Raw genomic sequence first — 24,354 nt, forward strand, 5'->3', positions numbered from 1 at the left:
TTGACTTTGTAGTTTCTGCTTTATTAAGGAAATTACTTCAACTGCATAATAGTTTTGATGACTGTTTACTTAGCAGTCAAGGTGTCAAGCACCAAATTTCATAAATTTCGTAGATTTTCAGAATCTCCACCACCCCCCTCCCATTACGCATGAAGTTTCGTAGCTAACGATAGTATGCTCTATTGTGAGACAGACTGTACATGTACACACACGCGTCTGGACTTCTGGTAGTCCATTGCGACGGAATGGTACAAGAAAAGGAGCCGGAGCCTGCAAGCCCGGCGACCGTTGAGGACACTGGTGGCCCGCGGCCTTAACAGATGCAAATTCGAAAATGCCTCATTTTCTTTCGCGAATAGTATTATTTAAATCGCCTCCGGTGACGTTAATGCCAGAAGTCAGGACTCCTCATGGCGGCTATCGCGCCGAAGACTTTTTTTCGAAGAGCGAGCAGCGAGCAGCAAGCAGCGAGGATAATCAGGCGGTCGCCGGGCGAGAGTACGAGGTTGCTTAACCCCTTCCTCCGCCATTGGTTCGGCCCGTTCCAGTCGCTGCTCTTAACGCGAATTCATTACTGCTGGGCAGATGTCTTTGCTGTTATAATTAAGTCATAAAAGTTGAACTTTCGGAATCGGTGTTTAGCGCCGAGGTTAAACGCTAATCAACACGGTGAGTGTCGACAGATTTTGTGGGGGAATTAGATTGCTATTAATTTGTCAATTGGTACGGTGAAATCAAATACAAATGTGTGTGCTTGAAAACTTTATGATGTTTGTACAGTTTGTTGTTGTAAACAGATGAGTCGTCTGAATATTAATTGTGCCTGAGGCCTTTTAAACTTGGTTAAGCGAGTAACATTTATTCAGCCAGAAACATTAATCTACAGAATATTGTAATTTTCAAAATTAAGAGTAATAATGATGAACACGGTATTATATTTGCTGACATGTTTCATTTTATGATGATTCATATCTTCAAGAATATTCTCTAAAATACGAAGATATATTGTCACATTAGTCATTCGCCTGACGCTTAATCGAAAATGTAAATTGCTGAAAAATTTCTTCCTGAAACCGCAAGGAATTCCGAATAAACGCGATGATGGCTTGTCGCGAATTTTCAGGCGCAACGACACGTTTTCCGGAAACGCGTAGTCGATTGGCCGACAAGAGGCGAATTTACATACGACGACGGCCGGAGGCGGTCGGTCCAGCGTCCACGCAAACTTACCAGCAGACTTCTAGCTTGCGACGTCGTACACGCGCTGAGGACACGCGCGTGTCCTCAGAACGTGTTAGACGCCTTCTCGTCGGGCCCTCGGGCGACGCTCATCTTGCCAGCACACGTGCATGCAGCTGGTCACTTGGAACACGTTGCTGCCCCGCGCTGTGCACACAACTGTCGCGAGGAACACGACAAAGTGACTGCGACCACCTCGTATTAAGAATACGCGTTCTTCCGTTACAAGCTACTATGTTGTCTGCTATTCTGCATCGGCCGATTTCCACTTCCGTGTGTTCTACGGGTCACGATAGAAGCCCTAGCTCCCAGGACTGTCTAACTGTTCATTGAAACTCGATATGGAAATCAGGAACAAGACAAACCGATGCTGATAATTTGTATCTTGGCGCATTTTATAATGTCCAGAGTATACAGCAATTGATGATTCAATAGGAAAAAGTGCGATCACGCGAGAAAAATTAATGTGCAAGCATACGTATTGGATAGACAAGTTTTCGGTGGGAACATATTGTTGATTGAAAGTATTACATTATTTATTTAATAAAAAGTGTTGATTTTTAAGAGAAACGGTGGTAATTATTTACTTCTGCTATTCTTCATCGATTTGAATAACATTGAAATATGTTGTCAAGGTCATTATTCTAAGCAACTTTTCACTATACATGTTACTACCGCTAGGCCTTAGTTTTCCAGATATTCGTAAAAATATAAAATTACATATTTAGAAAAATTATTGATAATATATTTTAAGGTTATTTAAATCGATGAGGAATCGCTGATGTAAATAGTTGTCGAAACGGTATTTGTTTACGCATCAATCAAATACTGTTTTTTTATTTGAGACTTCGTTCTCGAGAAAATCAAATGTGTGTATTTGTCCAGAGCAGCTGCACTTGGCTAATTTCCAACTGCAAACTGATGGTACAATTGATAGGAGGTTAGTCTACACGTGAAAAGAAGTAAAAAATGTAGAACGCATTTGTTTTATTCGGTACCTCATTTTTTGGTACATCGAACTCGAGGGTATTCTGCCGACAGTTAGTCAAGTGCAAGCGCGTTCGTTAAATTTTCAAACTGGATTTCCTTGAAAGCAAGATTTAAAATAAAAGATTTGATTGTACATTTTTGAGTTATTTTTGCATACAGAATAACTTAGTGTCGATTGTACTACCTCTGTTTGGTCAAGGTAACCGAGTGAATATATTCTTTATAAATATTAATTTTCATTAACTGGAAGAAATCTTAAATAAAAAAATGTTTTACATTTTTAAATAATTTTTTATATAAAATCAATCATCCTCAATTATACCATTAGTTACAAGACACACTCTATATCTGTCACAAACATAAGTTACAAATTTTTCTAGTTTTCCATCACGAATGCAATAAAGCCGGTAGTTATTGACACCATGACGACGCATTTTAACTCATTCGAGATCGGCTACATGAATCATTTTAACAGAATGTTAGTAACTTAGTCCATAATGCATTTTTAGACGAACGTTGGTCACTTAATCCTACATGATTTCAAAATCTGTAACAAGCATTGACAACATAGTTTTATTATATGTTTGTGATATTCATACACATTCGAATAACAGACGCTTGCGATATTTAGCTGTAAACTGTAGGAAATTATATTCGATCATGAATGTGTTAGGTACGTAGATACACACATACATACACCCGCCCCTCGAAAATCACGTAAGTAGAATCTGTTAGTAAAAAGGAAAACACAATATTGGAAAGGAAAGCTGGTATAAATTTTCGGAACACATACTTATTTTATATAACTTAATAAAAAAAGAATAATAATGACATTTCAGAAAACAAAAGTAAATTTTATTTGATATCATTAAATTCATGTCGTTTATACACAGTACCGCGTAAATAGTATTATAATTTACCGCGTACGTAAGAAACTCACGTAAAAGAAGTGTCGCGTAAATGAAGGGACGGGTGTATACCATTTCAGTGTTAACTCTTTACCCTATGATTTCTTTACCAATTGTGCACAACAGAGCTAGTTGAATGTTCACAACTCATTAAAAAAAGAGAAAAATTCTATCCTATGTTCTTGTTTACTCTGAAGTACAATTAATAACAGAAAAATAATATTCAATTCGGACTTGAAATAGTTGAGTGACACTTGTTTGTTCAATTCTATTCGAAATCTCGCGAGACGTGATATCGTATGATAAGGGGTTAGATGAAAAGTGTAAGCAGTCTGTATGGCACTATCATCATTCACATCGCGATGGTACATAATGTTAAGAGATCACTTGATGGCCAGGCTAAAAAAAGGGGTCTAATTAATTAGTTTTTATCTGTTCTCATCTGATTTTCGATGCTAATATACTATTAGTCAATACAGTTACACGTAACCAATAAAACTATCAACGAAACACTCAGCGAAAGACCCCTCTCTTCCCTGCGTCGTCCCGCTAGACATCAAGCGAGCTCTCAACGGTATCCAGATGTCTTTTTGCTCCACTCTCCATTACGCACAGTGCTAAACCGCCGCGACAGCCATCGCTGAAATCAGCGTCACGATTCTCCTCTACTTTCTCCAGTCAATATTTTTTTCACTTTTCTTTGTAATTTATCGCAGGCCTATCGATACCGTCTATTCGAAGTAAAAGGATTCTGCATCTGCGCCATCAACAGATGCACACGATGCGATACATTTAATGATACATCTGAAACGGATTAGAAGCTGAGGATGAACGGGATATAGAGTAGCGTGTTCCGATAATTAACCTCTTTTAGAGCATTTTCGAGCGCAATTTACTGCGCAATCACGATGCAGGTTAATTACGCGTATGATTGTACCGTGTATCTTTATTACAGAGTCTTGCATGCGCGTCCATCGGTAGCCTGGAGGCGATTCGATCGTGATGATCGTTGCCGGAACGATCCTCTTTGAGTCGGTATCGTTGCGATTCGATTATTTATCGTGACGTTTCGTTACATGCGAACTTTCTCGGTTTGAAGGTACATGTATTTTCTTCTTCGACTGTAGTTCACGTCGGAGATTAAGATGCAGGCCAATTAGGTCGCCCATTATGATTCTATTAATCGAAGGAAGCTGTGTACATGTAAATCGTCTCTAGTATCCTGGATTTTATTGAGACTAGTAGACCCGGTAGCATCTCGAAAGTGAAAGTTATATTTAATTTAATTTAATTTAATTTAATTTAGTTTAATTTAATTTAAAGTTAACGGGAAAATGTCCTTTTTTTACATAGTATAGAACAATATGTCGGGGTAACAGAAATTTTGAGATATATTAACACTAATGTGCCACGACCGGTCATATGACCAGTTTTAAAATTTGACTAAAAATTCAGCATTCTTACACTGTTTGGTTAATCAATCTTTCGTTTAATTTGTTTTATAGCCAGTTATTTCATCAGTTACTGTAGAGATAGGTGCATATAAAGTGCCGGTATGTATATGAAATAAAAAATAAAGTAGAAATCTTGTACACTGTAACAGTTTCAGAGTTTTCAGCTTTGAAACTCGCTAATTACGAAAGAATTGAACCTAAATTAATTGTAAACAACAAATACGTACTATTGAAATAATTAGCTACACTGCGCATTTCATAGTACTCGTAATAGCATAGTACACAATACAGTAAATAATTTGAAATTCAAACTAGTTTCTATATTAATATCACGGTAATAAAATTCATAATAGAAGAAACTTACTTAACCCCAGCTCGCAGGAATTAATGGAAAAAATTGTTCACTGTCGTTTACTGATGAGAAATTGAAATGAAAAACACTCACAACCAAGACTACAATTGTTATCGAATCTCCTAGAAGAAAATAGCTTCTAGAATAAAATAGTTATTCGTTTCTCAACGTTGCGTTGAGAAAATGAAAACCATTAGTACCAGCATGGAACGGTAAAAACGAATAAGAATGACCTTATTTGCCCCGCTGACAAATACACGCCCACGAAAAACGGGTTTCTCAAATCTCAAAAGATGTTTCATCCACGACAAAAGAGTCGCTACAATTTAGCACGCCGTTTTGTCGTAAGAAATTCGCGGGAACACCGTTCGTTCAGATCCACTGAAAACGACGTAACCCCTAAACGGATGTTGGACCAGCGGAGTATTGGCGTAGCCGCAAACCAACGTCGAGAGGACGCGGGTTGCGCGGCGAACTCTCTCGGCTCAGCCATGAAAAGACTTTGCATCGCGTTTCGCGCGGTCCTCGCGGCAATGCGCCGCAACTCATGCCGGTGTACCGCGGATCAGGCCGAGAAGAAGAAGAAAGAGAGGACGAAGAGGACGAAGAGGAGGAGAAAAGGGAAACCAGAGATCCCCCTTCGCCTTCCTCCTCATCGACGTCGCAGGAACTCTGGCTCACAGGCTGGAAATAAATATCGCGGCGACGACGAGAACCTTCTTTCCTTCTCGAGTTTCGTGGTCGATGGTACTTTGGCTTGGTTCTTTAATACCCCGCGATACACAGCCTCGTGTTTATTGATGTTTATACGGCGCAGGCTAACGTTACCGCGTCCTGGAATGATTTATACCTACCTGCGAAAGCCTAACCCCGGAACCGATTTCACGCGGTCGGAACGATCAGCGGTTCGGCCGAGTCTAATTGATTTAGTGCTACAATTTGTTTGACATCGTATGTTTGATCCATTTTCCAAGGGGAATTAGAGCAGAGAGTATTTTTCTAGGGTCGAATAAAGTTTCTTTTATTTAATTTAATCACTTATTTCGTTACTGGTTTGTCTTGTCTAATGTTTAATCGGTTATAACGCCCTAACGCATGCTGTACTAGTAACATCGGAAGATCAGTGTTGGTAATTCAAAACATAGTTCATTCTTAATTCTACATTGTTTTCTAAATTATTTTTCACTGCGATATAGAAGGAACGAATAATATTCCTGTTTAACAAATACAGTTCTTTACTGCTTATCATAGTCGACGTTACAAGGGATTCAATTTATCCATTTCACCAAATAATCCGGTCGCATAACACATTATTCAAAGAGGAACAGCCTAATGAACGGCCACGACACAAAGCACCAAAGGTACCGTGTATAAACAACCTAGAAAAGAGACCGGAATCCCTTTAAACCGGTGTCCAAACCCCCAACACCGCCTCCTCTCGTACCGAGGCACAATTTGATTTTCCCTCGGCTGTTCGTTAAACATTGTCCCGTTAATTGCCTTATTAATATATATGAAAATTACGATACAACGTACCGCTTACAGTAATCGAAGGGGCGGGTTCGGGGCCGTTCCGGGTCGTCGGCTCGGCCAAAAACAATGCCCCGTTAAATCAGCGTTTATCGTCGCCCGCGACCAACCGTGTGGGTCGATAAATTAAATCGAGCTCCCCGCGCCGATTTCAATCGGCGCGAGCGCGACCTCGTTACAGGGGAAAGTTCCGTGCTAATGTCAGTCGCGGCTGAACACCGTTTTGACTTCTAAATAGCAGTCACGGTGTCCGGCCAACGAACCGTCGACGACCGAGCCGTCGCTGCCAAGAAAAACGAAAGAAATGGGTATCCTGGAAAATACGCTTGCACTGACCACGTGTGCGACCGTGCACCGAGGGTACTTTTACGAATCCCGCTCGCGCGCGTCACGCTCGCTGCAACGCGCGCGGCCGGGCGTGCTCCAACCGGAGCTTTCCCCGGCGACTTTTGTATCGGCGGCGACGCGACGCCATGGAAAGCCAATTGTCGCGATGTCGAGGCGAATGCAAAAACAGGAGAGGAACGTGACACTGATTCAGCGTTACGGAGAAAGCTGCCGCGAAGGCATTAGTTACGCATTCCGGGGATCGGTTCTTTCTGTTTTGTATGGAGGCGGGATGAGATCTGATGAAAATCGAGAGCATCGGTGGATTGAACTGGGTTCAGAAGTGTAGTGTCTAGAATTTGTAGCGTAGTTTTAGGATATTTTTAAGATTAGTCAATGCGAGAATGAGTGTGTGCGAAGAGCAATAAAAGAGCAACAATAACGGTCGAGGGAAAGTGGTCTGCACGACGTCGCAGGCTCAAGGTTTCCAGTTAGGCTTCGAAGGGGTGTGTTTGAGAGTTCGGTGAGAGTATGAGTGAGAAGAATAACTGTGGGGGAGAGAATGATTTTTACCTAAAAATATCAACCTATCGGTTCGTAGAACCAAACTAAGTTTATTCATTTGTGTTCATTCTAATCATTTAGTTTTATTTTTGTTATTATCTGCTTAGAAATGGAAAAATGGAACGATCGCACTATTTAACATTTTTTAATGCAAAAGTAGGTATTTTTCGACTGGATTTTTGCAAAGACCCGTGGCACTCATACGGTTAATAAAGTATTACTGATTGTAAGGATTACTAATTGCTTCTGAATAAATTATTGACACAACGTTATCGTTATTTTTATACATTACGCGTACGATACGTCATTCACGATTTATATATTTGAATTTAGGTAACCCGTATGTAGAATACGAATACATATACTTGTTGGACTCTAGTTTTTTTCTTAGCTCTTGTGATCCGAACTGATAAATATAGGTAGTGGGGAGATTTGGTAAAATTCTATTATATGAGCCATTCAATTATATAAATAAACTATCGTGTCTTCCGTCTTACAGATGCATATATACAGAGTTCCACTGTATATATAGTGTTTCTTAAATCTTGTGGAGACTTGTTACAGTTATTTGATAAATAACTATTGTCAAAGGAAAAGATATCAATTGCTACATTCTAACACTATATTATTTAAATGAATATAAATTTTTACGTTGTAAAATGATATTTTATTTAATCGTGGCTGCTGACATAGAAAAAGCCTGCAAGAAGAAAAAATCAGAATACATGGATTCTCTTCAAGAAAAAATACAGCTTTTTTCAAGATTCTTGGATAATTCTTTTCTTGTCATTTATATTGTTAAACAATTCCGTTATGGCACATAGTTTATGATTAGATAAAGAAGTTGTCATAACATAAAATGTACTAAAAAATGGTTAATACTTAACTGATGTGTTTCTACTACTTTATTTTCAATTCATTTTTAAGTATTTTACTCTAAAAGCATTTTAAACGACTATTCAGGTACAGAACATTCACTGTGCTGAATAGTAAGGTAATATTTGATTGCACGAGGAATGAACACTTACTCCAAGTTTGCGTCAGCAATGTGATGAAATAAGAAAAAAATGGCGTACTGAAGTACACATGTTTTCTAAGTTACACAAACTAGTTTTATCGTGTTTTAAGAGCACCGCTACAATTTTTCCTCTGCAAATCCGTGATTAATGAACCCACGTTGACGAAGGTCTACTGTATTTTTAAAAGAAAATTATGCATTCCTTCGCAACGTTACGTTAGAAGTACCCAAGATAACGTAGACTTTTAATTACAGACGGAAATGTGAGGCCGACGGAAAGGAGGCGAAGGCGGAGCTGGCACAACGCAATATGTTCCCTAGCGCTCAAATTAAAATGAGGTAAATAGAGCCTTATCCAAGCTAGATTCATAAAAAGTGACGTGATGTATATTGCACCATATTAACAGAACTCGTGGCATTTTTTCTGGAATCTCAAAGGAAACTGTAGCATATTAGTATTTCTTATCTTAGACCATGGTATATATCTTGCGTTGTTACACGTGACAAACACAAGGTCCCAAGTAGAGTAAAATTGGCTCGTATAGACGCTATACGATATTATGTTTGTGTTTTTACTATAATTCAAAGAGTAGATGGTGTAAAATAGAATTATAATTTAAATACTTTACAGTAATTTACTCTATAATTCTTATTAATATATATTTCAATCTTAAAGCTATCACAATGTTACAATATCAATTCTTTAAAAACTCTTATCTATTGGAGTAAAATTATAACTCTTTCCATACACAGAAATGGATCTAAAGAAAGGATTTTTAATAATAAGAAGCATGTAAAATTTTTATCTATTATTTATAGAAATACAAGTAACCGAAAACAACATGAGTTGAATTCCAGTTATAAAAGAAAGCGACACACATTATCGGATCATTTTCATTGATCATTCTTGTCACATTTATTATCCTTTCGTAGTTTAAGCTTCTCATTGATAACCCTAAAAAAGTGTTAAATGAAAAGGGCGAGTCTATAATTTTTGAAAATTAGTAAATAAAGAACCACTAAAGAAACTAATTTTGTTTGTCTAACAAATTACCTATTTCTTTGCTTGCTGCGAAGTAATATCCTTTGAACTTGAACAATAAACTACACAATAATAATACGTAAATTTAATACAAATTAAAAAATACAAATCATAATCAGAATTTGCGTATCCGAAGACGCTCCCAAATTTTTTAAAGGACACAGAAAATCTGAAATAACACATTCGCAACCAGCAAATTTTTCGCTTTTCTAATACTCATTGCGGGTGAAAATAAAGAAAATCTTGAGCTAATTATCGCAAATTTCTGATGTTAAAACAGAGATAAAAGTCAGAAAACTTGTTGTGAAATATTAGTCTTGTAACGATCTGTCGTTTGAAACAAAGAGCTTTCCGTTAAAGAAGTCGCAAATGTAAAAGATCAGAGGAATCAAATACACCTGACCCCCAATTTACGCGAAAATCCGTTCCTCGACGATTCGTTTTATGAGAATGAAAATCGCATAAATAGAGTTTGTCGGTACAAGAGAAATCAGAAACTGAAAAGACAAGCTGATATAAGTTTCAGAAATACATATTTACTTCACATAGCCAAACTTTTATTCGTTGTTACTAAATTCAGATTGCGTAACTTAACCCATTTGTATCATACAGAAATATGAAGGTGATAGTGGCCAGAAAAATTGAGCATATGTATACAATAATGATACAAATGGGTTAAGATCGTGTATAAAAATTACCACGTATATAGTGTTCTAATTTACCGCGCAGAAATGTACCGCGTGAATTGAAGGCCGAATGCATTTTGAAAGAATAGAATTTAAAAAGACATGAATTCACGTCAACGGTCGTTAATGTAACAATAGATCGCAGAATAAAAAAAAGTATAACTCAAACTATGATAAAGGTTTGGTCGTCGCTTCGTCCTCCGTCAATGAATACGAGAATCTAAGTATCGAGGCGTAGACTTCGCTGCCTCGTAGACGGAACAGTGCCTGATGACGGCTAATATCGAAAGTATATCTGTCAGATTGCTGTCGCCAAGCAGTTCGCCGGCCACGTCGCCCACAATGTCGAATTCCTCGTCGCCGACGCCACCAACGCCTGCTGCACCGGCCTACAATCAGAAGATGACCGGGATACCTTGCGTTGCAGCCGCTTCCAGGTACACGGCTCCGGTTCACATCGACGTAGGCGGCACCATATACACATCCTCGCTGGAAACGTTGACCAAGTAAGCATGCACAATCGCGTATTCTGATTTTCATCTCGAATATTTATGACTGAACAATGCGAGACACAAGGAAGTAAATGCTTTCAACAGTCAGAACTCCCACTGTAAGATCAACGTTCTCAGATTGATATGAATTGATGGAGGAACTTTCTAATAAAAAAACTTGCGCATATTGTGAATTGTGATTTCTGAACATCGGAGACGCTATAGTAAATGTAAAATTTATTTACACGCGATAGGCAGATGTGCAAGAATCTCGGTTGGTGAATATTTCGACCTGGATTAGGAAATCTAAGTATTTTGTCAATCTATTTTCAATTAGACTTGTATTTTTTGTATGTTCTTTCAGTTAGATTTGTGTTCTTTACTTGTTTCCAGTTCTGCATTAAGAAGCATTCAATACTAAAGCAGTTTAAGATATTGGTGAATAAGGCAGATGAAACTTTTCACAAAATGAAGATAACCCTTTTTTACCTAGTATACTATATACTAATTTATTATAACATATGTTACTTTGATTGCCTTGAAGATGTAGTTAGTTATTTAAATTACAGCCACTATAACAAGAACAAATGTATAATTGGATTATATAAAATTAATCGTTGCAGATTTGAATTAGGTAGCTTCTGACAGGTTTATGAAGATTAATTTATAAAGGCCGGTGTGCGTATCTCTAACGGAATACGCCAACACCATTATAGTTTTGTATTCATTCATATCTCTTACTGTTCGAACTAATCCCGTCGAATGACTTCCTTAATTCGTATTGATGAATAGTCGGGAATAAAATTTGATACGATTAAAACACTTGAGTCATCGGCCTGTTAATGCTAAGAACTATTAACACTAAAACCACCGGACTGGTCAAATTGATCCACTTGAGAATTTTTATTCTGTAAGTATTAAGTTATGAAGTCGTTCTTGCGAAAGATTTTCAATTAAATCCATGCGTTTACAGATACAATACTAAGGCACCCTTCGAATCTCAAGAAACCCATTGTTCCATTTTTTATAAAAAATTAGAAATAAGTCACTGTAACTACTCAGTAGTTTTAGTGTTAAACGGATTCATATAATATTTCAGACATAATATTTTCGTCTTGACGTATTAATTTCTTTCAGATTGAGCATCAATGAAACTTTTGTGTCATTTTTCTCTTCAATGCATGTGTTTTACAGTGGTGGAAATTATTCTATCGACTTAGTTGTAAGGAAATTATTTTAGCAAAGTAGGAAGTCGCATAAATATTTGCAGTGTATGTATGTACGTGGAACATGCGAGAAACCGATTCAAGCGTCGCGTCGGTGCATACGCGAGAAGTTCACACGCGGTCCTGCGAGTCCATGGAAAGCTCGTCGATTCTGCTCCACGAACGACTACGCGACTGTCATTCTAATTTATTATGCGCTGAAAAGTGAAATCTACGATAATGAATGCGAGATAGGCTCGACCATTTTTGTCACTGATCAGGACACACGAGAGTCTCGTTGGAATTCCAACGGGATAGCTGAAATTTTTCACTGCTCGCTCGCTTGAGTAATGTGGAAACGTTGACAACCAAAAGATGGATTTTGTTTCCAAAGAGTAATATATTCGACGAGGGAAATTTGATTTATAACTTTACCGAAGTTAAATTAAAATTGAACGATGTAAGGTATGTGCTTATTAACACTAGATTTATGGATATTTACGGTACAGTTTATTATATCGTCCTTGGAAAAATTGATATTCTTTCATAAAGTTGAAATTAGTTTCTTCATCTTGTTGACGATTGTTTGAAGAGAACACGTGGTAACAAATTCCGTTTAACAAGTTGACCGTCATAAGAATTTTAAGCGTGTCCTATAATGTTACTTACCCTTTCCTAACAAAGGCAAAGAGTATCGGAATGAACTATTAATGATCTGACATCGTAGCTCTTATGTTACAATACTATTTAGTAGTAACTAAATAGTATGTAACTAAACATTTCGATTTGACATCAGTTCTCCCCTTGTAATTGTTTCCAAGCAATTTCAAAACTCCGATCATAGGTGACCACCTATCAGTGTGAATGTGTTAACTGCAACAAATTAGCTTCTATGCTCTTATATACACATATATATACTATATTAATTTTTATTATCATAGATAAATATCTATATTATATATATAATAAAAATAATAAAAATTAATAAAAATGAATGTAGTTAAAAATTAATGTACATATATATATATTAACATTAGAACTACAATACCAGTCAAAATGACTGGTTTCAACGTTTTTATTTCGTAATTATTAATATCTTAAAAGCATTGAATATTCAAAATGATCTTGAAAGCAAATAGTTTCACTTGTATACTATAATAAATGTCTGAAGAATCAGATGTCTGATAATAATCAATTATTACATTTTTTATAGGGATTACATATTAATCGTATTAAATGATCGGTAGTTCTAGTGTTAATACTTCGATGAATATACTCCAATCTATGCATTTCTCATTTCACACAATTGTATCGTTTATTTCAAACGATGAGACTGCTCAAGATTTTCATGGAAACAGTATATTCAGCGTAGAAAGAATACCGATGCGAGAGAGTAGAAAGGGAGCGTGATGTCCGGATCGCGGAAACGTGACCATCGACAACGCTCCAGGATGTTCGTAGCAGGCAATATCTCACAGAACATATCGCTCGCAATCAGGCACACCGTTACCATGCCCGACAGTGTCCAAAGGCTATTTGCGGTATACTCGTGTACTTTATGCATAAAAGAGACGTAACGTGAAAGCACAACTGCACTTTGCAGCCCGGTGAGTCTCTAATCTCCTCGAATGATCCCAGTAACAACACAGATGACATTTTCTATGCTTCTAATTACGAAAATAAACGATGAGAAACGTGTTAATTCGTAGTGGAAAAAAATCACTCGTACCTTAACGCTGCTTCTATTAATTTAATTGCCCAGTTGATACCTGTTTCAAAAATGTTACTGATGCTTGATTTAAATACAATCGTACAATACAGTTCTTGCGCAATGTTAGAATCAAAATGTCTTAGAAAGTACTTCATTCATTTCTGGTTACTGTCGGGCGATGAGTTCAGTTTATCATTTTAAATTTGATGCAATGTCATTAGTTGTCTGTCTCTTTTGCAAAAGTAGTAAACTCATACACCAAAAATTGTATTTTCAAAGTTTTGTTTTTAAATTTATACAGTGATATCTCAATTTTCATAATACAGATGCCAATTCTTCTAAAACATATCAATATTCAACCAGTATAAACATATAATTCTTCTTTGTTTCGCTTTAGTTTTTCATTAAAATATACCCTAAGTGCATTCGTCCTGGATTTGACCAGTACACATTTTTTCATTTTATCGCGCGCAAAACGAGAGATTTTTCAAACTAAATTCCACAGTTAACAAGTTAAACCGAACCAAGGAAATTCCCAATATACGAATATCCACTTTCATAGAGGGTAGCCATCTTGCTTCTTCCGCGTGGCAGCCTCATCGACTTGTTGCGCGGTAGTTGGCGCACGATCCCGAGGAGTCTTGCGTAGCACGGTACACAGAATGTCACAACGATACAGTTAGCCATCGAACGATATTCATGCCAGTGTTCGTTACGATCGAGCATACGTACGCTAACTAACCTCGACGTGGATGGATATCTGGTGCCCCTGTCGGCCAAGGGAATCGTTAGTCGCACGGGATTGCGAGCGGATCGAATCGGACCGAGATCATCCATGGGAAAGCTAATTTTAATTGACAACCAGGGCTCCGTTAGCGTGCGTTAACGAAATCGCTAACTGAGTCACTGGGTCTCCCCTTCGTTTCCGAGCACGATGAGCTTGCGAAGATTTATACGGGGATCCCGTTAGGCGAACTGACCGCGCGAAACAATGGATTAGCAACGCGAGATAACCGTTCGCCAATGATCTACCTACGCGAGGTACGGGATACGATATTATAATACAACTCTGTTATGATCTTCCCGGGCCGGGATCATTGGGATTAAAGCCTTCGATTGTTGTGATCGGATACTGGCTCATTTTCTCTCCTTACAATTCTATGCACCGTCTTCTTCAACGTTCTGCTGACATTGAATTTCCGATTCAATGTTGCGAGTAGAAACTTGTTGACGCACAAAGCAGAATATCTTGTTAATACGTTGTTGACCGGAAATTTTACGCGGAAGTTATCCCATGTCACCAATTATTATTCCGTAATTAAATGACAGTGGAATGATTTAAATAAACGTTAAGATAGTTTATTTATACATAATGAATTGAAACTTTGGATATATCTTTTAAATAACTTTCCATATTTTTCTTTCACGATATTCTATATTGCCTTGCGTTTCAAAAATTGAAATGGCTAGTGCAAGTGCAAATACGAGTTAACTCGTGACCGGTCAACAATGTATTAAGTTATTATATATTCAAAACAGTAATTGGTAATATATTTTGTTTAGAATTCTATGTTCTTTTGTAGTCGCATCATGATTAAAGAAGAAAGAAATTGATCTTTAACCCTTCCGTCCTTGAATATGTATTTATTTTAATAGAAATTTTGTGAAACAAATTTACGGCTACACACTAATCAACCAAAACACATGTATTGACAGCTGGTTAGTATTTAAGCTGCCAGCCATAAGCAAAGATCCTCCTATGGTACAATTTTCCTTTATTTAGACGTTTCTTAGCTTTCCAACAATTTAAAACATCCGTGGTACCATTCAGTACGAAAGGGTTAAATCTTCGAAACGTTTACAAAGTTATGTAACAGTATTTCAATCAATATAATTAGAACGCAAGTAACGTAACAACTTCTAAATTATAGGTGGTTCACTTTGTGTGTGACAATTTCGTAATCCACGTATGCTTCACGATAATTTTTATCACGTACGTTTTATTATCGTTTGTTAAAGAAAACTGAAATCACTATCATCTCCAAGGTACAATAGAAAATTTTTTTTTTAAGATTATTAAGTACAAGTTGTCAGGAATAATACACAATCATTTAACATAAGAAACATAAGAAAGATATTTACTTTTTTAAGTATAATAGCAGTTTTCTTCTAAAGATTGTGCAACGTCACTCTGCTAGTTTCAAAATGACTTCCAAGTTAATTAGATTTACTAGCAGTACCTGTCATCTGTAATTATGTGTGATTTATCATCGTTTTAACCCTTTGCACTTAAGAGGTGACTCTCAGTCACCATTTGATTTGACGTAGTAAAATTAGAAATATTGGGATAAAAAAGCTCTGTTTCTCAATTTACCTGTGATTTCTCTTTGAATTCATTAAAAAAAAACCATCGTCTTTGTCTAGTTAGAAAATGTTAAGTATTGCTAACGAAATACTTCCGAGTGCAAAGGGTTAATAAAATTATCATAAAAAAGAGAAAAAAATTTTCTATTGTACCTTGAAGATGATAGTGACTTCAGTTTTCTTTAATAAACGATAATAAAACGTACGTACGTAAAGCTCGAAATGGTACTACTTCTTTGAACAATGAATTCCTTATTTTCTCAGATAAACATATAATTCTTCCTCGTTTCACTTTGGTTTTCCATTAAAATATACTCTAGATGTATTCGCCCTGCGTTTGACAAGTACACATTACATTTCTTGATTTTATTGTGCACGAAGCAAGAGATTTTTCAAACTAAATTCCACAGTTATCAGGTTAACTGAATAGAAAATCTTCTAAGCATGATGAAATTTAGGCCTCAATGATTAGAGGATGGACTGCAAATATCAAATTCTAGATTAGCAAAATCGATAGAGGTGAATGTACCACGAATGCAGATGGCCCGTTGCTTTTTTTTATCAAACGCGAAATCCAACGATCCCAGCATGTACACGAGTTCGTACGATCCGTATCTCACATTCGTGTAAACCCATCCAATGTATCGGTTGCGCAACAACACGGCGACCAAGGCATACAAAAACCGATGCACAACGTTCCTCGGAGCTATCGTGCAACATCGCGACGCCAACCCGGCATTCTTCGCCAGGTAAGAATCGCGAGGAATTGCGCTAACAAGTTCAGTGGGTGTTCTGCGTCGGCTGGAAAGCAACATTAGAATCAATTAGCAGCCACCATGCAACGATCGGTTCCCCGCAATTTATATCAATTACGCGATAATGCGGCTAATAAAGTACGAAGATAAAAGGCAACAGCTGCGGACCGGAGATGAAACAAGAGAGAAAACGAAAGATTCGAACGGATAAACGCGCTCCGCGGTCTTGCGCCCGAGCGCATCGTTGTTTAATGGAGGCACCGAAGCGTAGATCCGTTACCAATCGTTCTTCGTCAGCCGTTCGTGCTCTTTTGTTTCGATTTTAACACTTAAGCGATCACCCGCTTCGCACGAGGCTTTCACCCGGCATGCTGGCCGCCATTACGGAGCAGATAAAATTCATGGAAAATATGGCGGTTATAAATAACTTCTTTGAAACGTTTCCGGTTTATGGCACTTCTGGCATTTAAAATTTCACCACTTTAGTTTGTACTTTATTACACCTATCGCTGTCTAATATTACTTTAATCGAGATTTAGAGAATGTGCGCGGTCGTTCGTAAGTATCGGATCGTTTAGAAGAATCTTGTAAAACTTGTTGCTAGAACAATAATTCGAGCTATGGAAACTTTGTGTGTTCTGCGTTGCGATGTAAACTTTATCGATCTTGTGTAATAAAACTAGATCTTTTTCTTATCCGTAGATCTGTTGTATTGCAAAAGTTAGGTACTAAAAAAGTGAACAAATATATACATAGAATTAACGTGTCGAACACTTTCTCGACAAAGTTATACAATCTACATGGGATACGTGTTCTTAGCTCTTTTAAGACGGAACGTCAAGCTTTTGCATCTGAAATCGGAGTTACAAATCAATAATGTAATTACTTAAATAACAATCAGTATATATCTTTAAATTTACTATTTAAAGCTACGATGTATACTTCAAATTTTTCGAAGGTTTTTCGTATTGAAAAAAATACTTTACCACACAAATTAATTTCTACCAAACATAGACGAAATAACTATGTTAGTAGTATAAGTATTGTATATATTAGTACAACTTAAAGAAAACTATATAAAAAATGATATAGATGAGGTACTACATTTCCTTTAATAAAATCATCAGACTCTTTACTAGAAAGTACGTGTGGTTTAAACTCGAGTATAAATATAATTTCTTATTTTCTAACTTTACATAACATTTTTGTTTGTATCCAACCTTAAAATGCAAGGTATGTACAGTAATATATGCGGGGGATTTTAATAATGGAAACCAAATTTTTTAGATGAAATGTAGTTTATGGAAGTGTGTTTGCAACTTTCAACTGAACTTGAGAAGAAATCAAAGGAAGGTGAAACGTAAATGTCGTTAATGCGCCAAGGGAAAAGTGGAGAACGACCAGACGTGGATATTGTAGAAAACCAGATCTGCACAGCCTCTCCGTCTCCTTCGCCACGCTCGATTGCACCTTCCTCCCTCATTACACACCGTCGACCTTATTGTTTTGTCGAAAGTATCGTGAGATTGCTGCACCACAGATCTCCTTTCGATCGGATCCAGCACAACATAGGAAAATTGACATAGAAAGACTTGAACCGAGATTTCGTGTCATCTGTAGCCACCGTGTTACACGGAACATTTACTACCTTTATTTATTTACAACTTGTTTGCAATCTTGTCCGAGCAGAATTCATTTATTGACTTGTTTGTCAGTCATATTCGCCTTTTTGTGGAACTCCAATGAAGCGATGCGGATTTTCTATTACTTGTAGGATCTCGAAACCAAGGTATAAATTAACTAGCAGTAGTAATAATGAAAAATAATTCTTAACAAACAATTACAAGAAGGAAAATAAATATAAAAAATAAGAGAAATAAAACAATTTTGAATCGAAATCTTGTGAGAACAGTAATATGTAGAATACAAAATATAATTCTATACAAAATGAATAACATTTTAAGCATTTTGATACAAATTGAACCCACATAAAAATAATTACACACAGTTTTCGACTAGATCTCAAAATATTAACCCCTTGCCTTACGATTTATTTCTCAACTGTACTAGAGGAAACCACTTTATCGTTAATAATTTAGTAGAAAAAGAAGAGAATTGTATACTTACTCTGCGTCTACTCTTACTACAAATTAAAGATTGACAATAGACAAGTAATATTTAATTTATGTTAAAAATGAATAAATGACATTTAGATTTGTCGAAATGAATTAAAAATTTGTATCACGAGCCTAACAAGTTATTATAAGGCAGGAGGTTAAATACATTGTCACGGTTTAAATTTAATAACCTATTGCAGAAGGAGTTCAAAATTCGATAAAAATATATTTAAAACGAAAACCACTTAAACACTTTATAACATTACCGCATACATCCCAATTTTTCTTATACGAACATTAAAGATCGATTAACAATACATTATCCCATAAACCAAAAACACATTTCCGAATCATTTATTACAAGAACAACCTGACCACTTCCTATGTTTCTACCACCGAGCAACAAGCGTACCAGAGAAAGGCAGTAAAAGTGTTCAGTGTGTAACGTATTGTATGATAAGTAAGTTACACCTTTCACCCAATAGCCGCGAAACAAATTACATTCGAAAGAACCAGCGCGAACGTAATCCGGCGATGGAACCGGGCGCATTCGAACGCATCGTTGAATTATGTCCAAGTTAAACAAGTTTGTGCGGCCGTGGCGCAGACTAATAAATTGCGAATTTTACAAGCTGGAATCGTGGCGGCACTTAATAGCGGCTAATTATCATAGCGATCAGGATCTCGAATAAGGGATCTCGCCGGAGATGATTATCAGCAGTTCGCGCGAACGATAAGAATCGTCGATTTAATTAGAAGCGGAGGCCGCGTGTGTATCGGTCCGAGGCCGGTATCGGAACGGTGGAAAACGGAGAGCCCAACCCTCGTTCACCCGTGTTACTCACGAAATTGATTTACGCCGGTTAAATCATCGTCGACGCGTAACAACATCGCCGTAGATCGCATCGGAGATAGCCATGCCACGGACTCAAGACACCTACGAGGATTTATACACCGCAGCGAGGAACGAACGACAATGGACAGAAATAATAGTAATGGCGGCGGGGCTGCGCAATCGTGGGTAGATAAGGCAACGGGCCGCGAGTAAGTAATCGCGGAAATATTCCTCGATCGTTGCTCGGCCATTGGCACTCGGATTGCGTGGATCATGGCCGAGAAAACGAAGAAACAGAGAATCGCGTGATGAAACGCGATATAAGAGGATTGCGTTTGCAGCGACCATTGCATTGCGTTTAAATATTCATTAAAATGTGGCTGGGTGGATCGCAAATTGCACCGGGATTGCCGCGGCTCCTTTTCTTATCGGGAAAACATTGTTCCCTATTGTAGCCGTGATTTATGAAAACTTCACTGTTAGCTTGAACCATTGGCATTTGGTCAACTGTTTTTTGAAGATTAGTGATTTCTATTTAGGATTTGTTAGTTATTTCAACGGTTGCGGTTGCAGTAAGTCCAGAAGTCACCGTAGTAGTTAGAGATTATTAGCCTACACTGGTCCGTCATTTGGATTAGGTCTGGGTTAGTATTTATAGTGAATGTCTAGGTGAATCACCTCCTCTCCGATTGCAGTGACCTTGAAATATGTTATCAAGGACGTCATTCCAAATAACTTTGTCCTATATAAAATAAGCAATTTCTTTTATTTTTCAAGATATTAGTATAAATATGTCTGGGAAAGAAAAACTATCGAAATTATTTAGAAAATGGACAAACTTTTGAATGACCTTGACGTTGGATACATTGTGAAGGTCATTGATGTGTGCCTAGTAATTTAAACCTTTTAGCAGTGACTATTCGTTAAAAATTATGAAACATTAAAACTTCGCATTAAGCTCAAATCTTTCGCCTTTACATTTATTTATGGATATTGTATTTTACTATACGTAAACATCATTTCCATTTAGACAATAGGAGTAGGTGTTAGTGGGCTAGTTTTTACGGGCTGGGAGTGTAACGCGTATGATAACTTGAATACCTAAAGGAAAACATATAATACAATACATAGTTTTATATATAAATTGAAAACTAAAAGAGATCGATTAGTGTATATACAGAAAACAATTCTTCAGAATGACGTCCTTAACAATATATTTCGGTGTCATTGAAATCAATGAAGAGGTGATTCATCTAGTAATTTACCATATTTATTTAATATTATAACACATTATTCATTTTTTATCATTAGTACTATTATTATTAATATTTTATTTCTTAAAAACAAAGGTAGTCCGTATAATACGTAAGCACCGAGAAAATTACGCCTTCACGGCTACTACGTGCGAAATTTCATCCTACGCAAACTTTGTTTTAATATTAACAGTCTGTGTATTAATACTAACAGTCTTCCAGTAGGAACAATTTCCATAACATTTTGTTAAAATTAAACTCAGCACCACGAAATTCGTTGCTATCTATTACACTCGAGAGCAAGAGGTCTGCTCAAATATACCTATTCAAATCCCTGAACCAAAATACTATTCCCCCGAAACTGAACATTTCCTTCAATTAACGTATACTACCCGACGTAACGGATTCACCTAAAACACATGTTTCAAATTACATGATTATACTATTTATTCTCCGCGAAGATCCATTTCAGCAGCAAAGAACCATTAACAAAAACTCGGAGCTACCGCCGGCTGCCTGGTCCATTCATACCGCCATATTTCATCGTGGAAGCGTAAGACGGGCCAGGTACCATTAATAATACGTAACAATGTCGAATCATCGTATTAGCCAGCTTTTCAAGCAATTCCGCGATGAAATAAATCTCACTCAGCCGGTCAAGCCGCGTTGTTTTTCTCCAGACAATTTTCAGAAATGACGTAACCCGCGGATCATTAGTCTGCGCTTCCGGTATCACGTGATGCCTAAAACATCGTCGATCATCTCGGCCAGGCCGCAGAGTCCTGGTCGGAGACTTAGCAAGGCCCTCCGGGTATCCCATGGAGATCCACCCGAGTCCTCGTTTTCCTCGCCCTTCAGTCCGGGCACGTGCAATTTGCCCCGACTCTGACAAAGCGATTTCGTATTGGCCGGGGCGTCCCGTTCTCACACACGACGCACCTTTTGTTGCGCGCAGGGAACAACGACGTATATATTTTATGCATCGCTCGTGCGGAAACTACGCGCGCGAAATTACCGACTCGGTCCGCCCGTTGTCGTTAACTGTCTCGGACGATATTCGAGAACAATGTTACATCGCCCGAGAAACCCTCCGTGAATCCGAGGCTTTGAGCTTTATTGGAAAATAAAGTTACGATGAATAATTTATACGTCTGTGTGTTCGAATTTTTAAATCGATTTTTTTGTAAGTATTCAGTGTGCATGTTTAATGTAGATATCAACTGACTGCCCTGTGATTTATTTCTCAGCTGTGATCGATGCAACTATCACTAATAATTTAGTAGGACAAGAGACAATTTCGATGCTTGGTCTATGTTTACGTTTACTTCAAAGGTTAATGGTTAATAATATAAAAGTAATATTTAATTTACATTTTAAAAAATCTAAGTAGCACAGATCTCTCGAATTTCTTCTGTATAACAGTATAACTGAATAGTTTAAATTTGAAAGAGTAAAACATAGCTCTTGAATAACAAAACTTGGAAAATTGATAAATAATTCTTACTTAAACCTTTCGTCCCTAAATATGTAATTTTTTAAATATGAATCTTATGAAAAAGAAATTACCATTCCGCATTGATCAAGCAAAACACATGTACTGACCGCTGATTATCATTTAAGCTGTTAACTGTAAAATCTATTTTCAATAATCTCTCATTTTACGTGTAATAAAATAAAAAGATGAAATGTGCACTCAAGCGCAGGACGAATGCATCTAGAGTATATTTTAATGAAAAACTAAAGCAAAACAAAGAAGAATTACATGTTTATCTGAAAAATAAAGAATTCATCGTTGACAGAATTAGCATCATTTCAAGCTTCAAGATAACGTGTATACTCGTCAAAAGCAGTTAACTAGTTAAAATGTTCATGGTTCCTATGTGTATCATTCGGAGCGAAAGAGTTAAACATTTTGCTGTATTAGTATTACCAATCTCCTACTTCAAGTATTATTCGATATAACTCATTCGCAAACGTTCGTTCCAAAAACCATCGAAGAGCAAAGTAAAATACAAAAACTCCATCGTACGAATACCTGCACGGAATACCGTGGGTCTTTATGATAAATAAATCGACCTGTTAACAAGTTAAGAATCACGCATTCATCAGCCGCTCCCCCAGACGAAACGATAAATAATACTGTCCAAGCGAGATCGAAGTGTGCTCTGAAAATAAACCCAATGACGAAAAAACAAGAAGAATAAGAACAAGAAGAGGAACCGATAGCGGTGGATAGATGCGGCGCGAGGCGTTGAGAGGCGAAAAAAAGCGAGAGAGCACGAGGAGGGAACAAAAGGGAAAGAGGATCAGGATGTATATGCTCGCGAGCAACGGGCCGTGTTGTTTGTGGTGATCCTGGCGCGAAAGGGGTGGGTGTGCGGGGAAGGAAACGGTACCAGGGGCGGAGGACGAACGCCGTGATTACCCCGGGCGATTTCTTGGGCCCACCGGCCGACCGAGGTCCGATCCCGGGTCAGATCCGCTCGCTATGGGAAAACGCTAAACGATCGGCTCACATCACTCAGATTCCTGCTCTGCTTTTGGTCCACATACACACGCGCAAGTGATTGTCTCTACGCCAGCCTGGTCGTAGCCAATCCGTGCCGTCAAACCTGTTCTAATAACCGTTTTCCGAACGACTTCATGCTAATAGAGACTCTAGAGGCGGAGAAGAAATTGCTGTGAATGGATCGGAAGCGATTTTTCAGATACCGGGTAACAATAACTTCGCATACCTCGAACTAGGTATAAATGCATTCAGAATTATCTTGTGTGTACACCTGTTGTACAATTATCAGTGAAATCTCTAACATTAGATTTAAAGAGAGACGTCCTAAATATAGGTAAACTTTAGGAATTTTTGTGTTAGTTCAGTGAAAACTTCTGATTTTTCCTGATGTAACTGTGATCTTATATTTATATTTTTTCTAAGCCGAAATGTCACAAAATAGTACAATTATTCGATAGCTTCGAAACCCTTTTTCGTAAAACATCCATTGGCTGACTTGATTGGAAACAACTGAAACATTCGAGGATAACAATTTTTGTGTATCTATGAGTAGAAATATATTATTTCAAATGTAGCGTACGAATTTATGAAAGTTTTTATTATTGTGGAAATAGCAAGCATTTGAAGTGCAAAAATCCAATTTTATCCGAAAAAATTAACTTCAAATGTTTATAAAAAATTAAGTAATTGATATATCGAAAAATCCATACGCTACATTTTAGATGATATATTTCTGTTTATGAATTCACTAAAATTTTTGTCTTCGGATGTTTTAGTTATTTGCAATTGAGTCGGCTAACAATGAATGTTTTACGAAAAGGAGTTCCGAAGCTAGCAAATAATTGTGCGATTTTGTAACATTTTAGTTTAAAAAACATATAAATATAAAGCAGAAGGTTACGGTTATACATCCAGAAAAAATCAGCAATTTTCACTTAATATTTATTAACACAAAAATTCCTAAAGTTTACCTATATTTAGATCGTCTCCAGGTGGAGTCTCCC

General features: G+C 37.3%; 1 protein-coding gene across 1 annotated transcript in view; it reads left to right on the plus strand.

Annotated features, from left to right (window-relative positions):
* twz (BTB/POZ domain-containing protein twz) overlaps positions 1–24,354 on the plus strand; it is a 77,370-nt gene that overhangs the window by 39,018 nt on the left and 13,998 nt on the right. The window contains exons 2-3 of the mRNA XM_031970189.2: positions 8,638–8,721; positions 10,413–10,616. Coding sequence (XP_031826049.1) covers positions 8,693–8,721; positions 10,413–10,616 — 233 coding nt within the window. The 5' untranslated portion in view covers positions 8,638–8,692. The remainder of the gene's footprint in view (positions 1–8,637; positions 8,722–10,412; positions 10,617–24,354) is intronic.

This window comes from Nomia melanderi, chromosome 7 (assembly GCF_051020985.1).
Source record: "Nomia melanderi isolate GNS246 chromosome 7, iyNomMela1, whole genome shotgun sequence".
In the NCBI taxonomy this organism is placed as follows: domain Eukaryota; kingdom Metazoa; phylum Arthropoda; class Insecta; order Hymenoptera; family Halictidae; genus Nomia; species Nomia melanderi.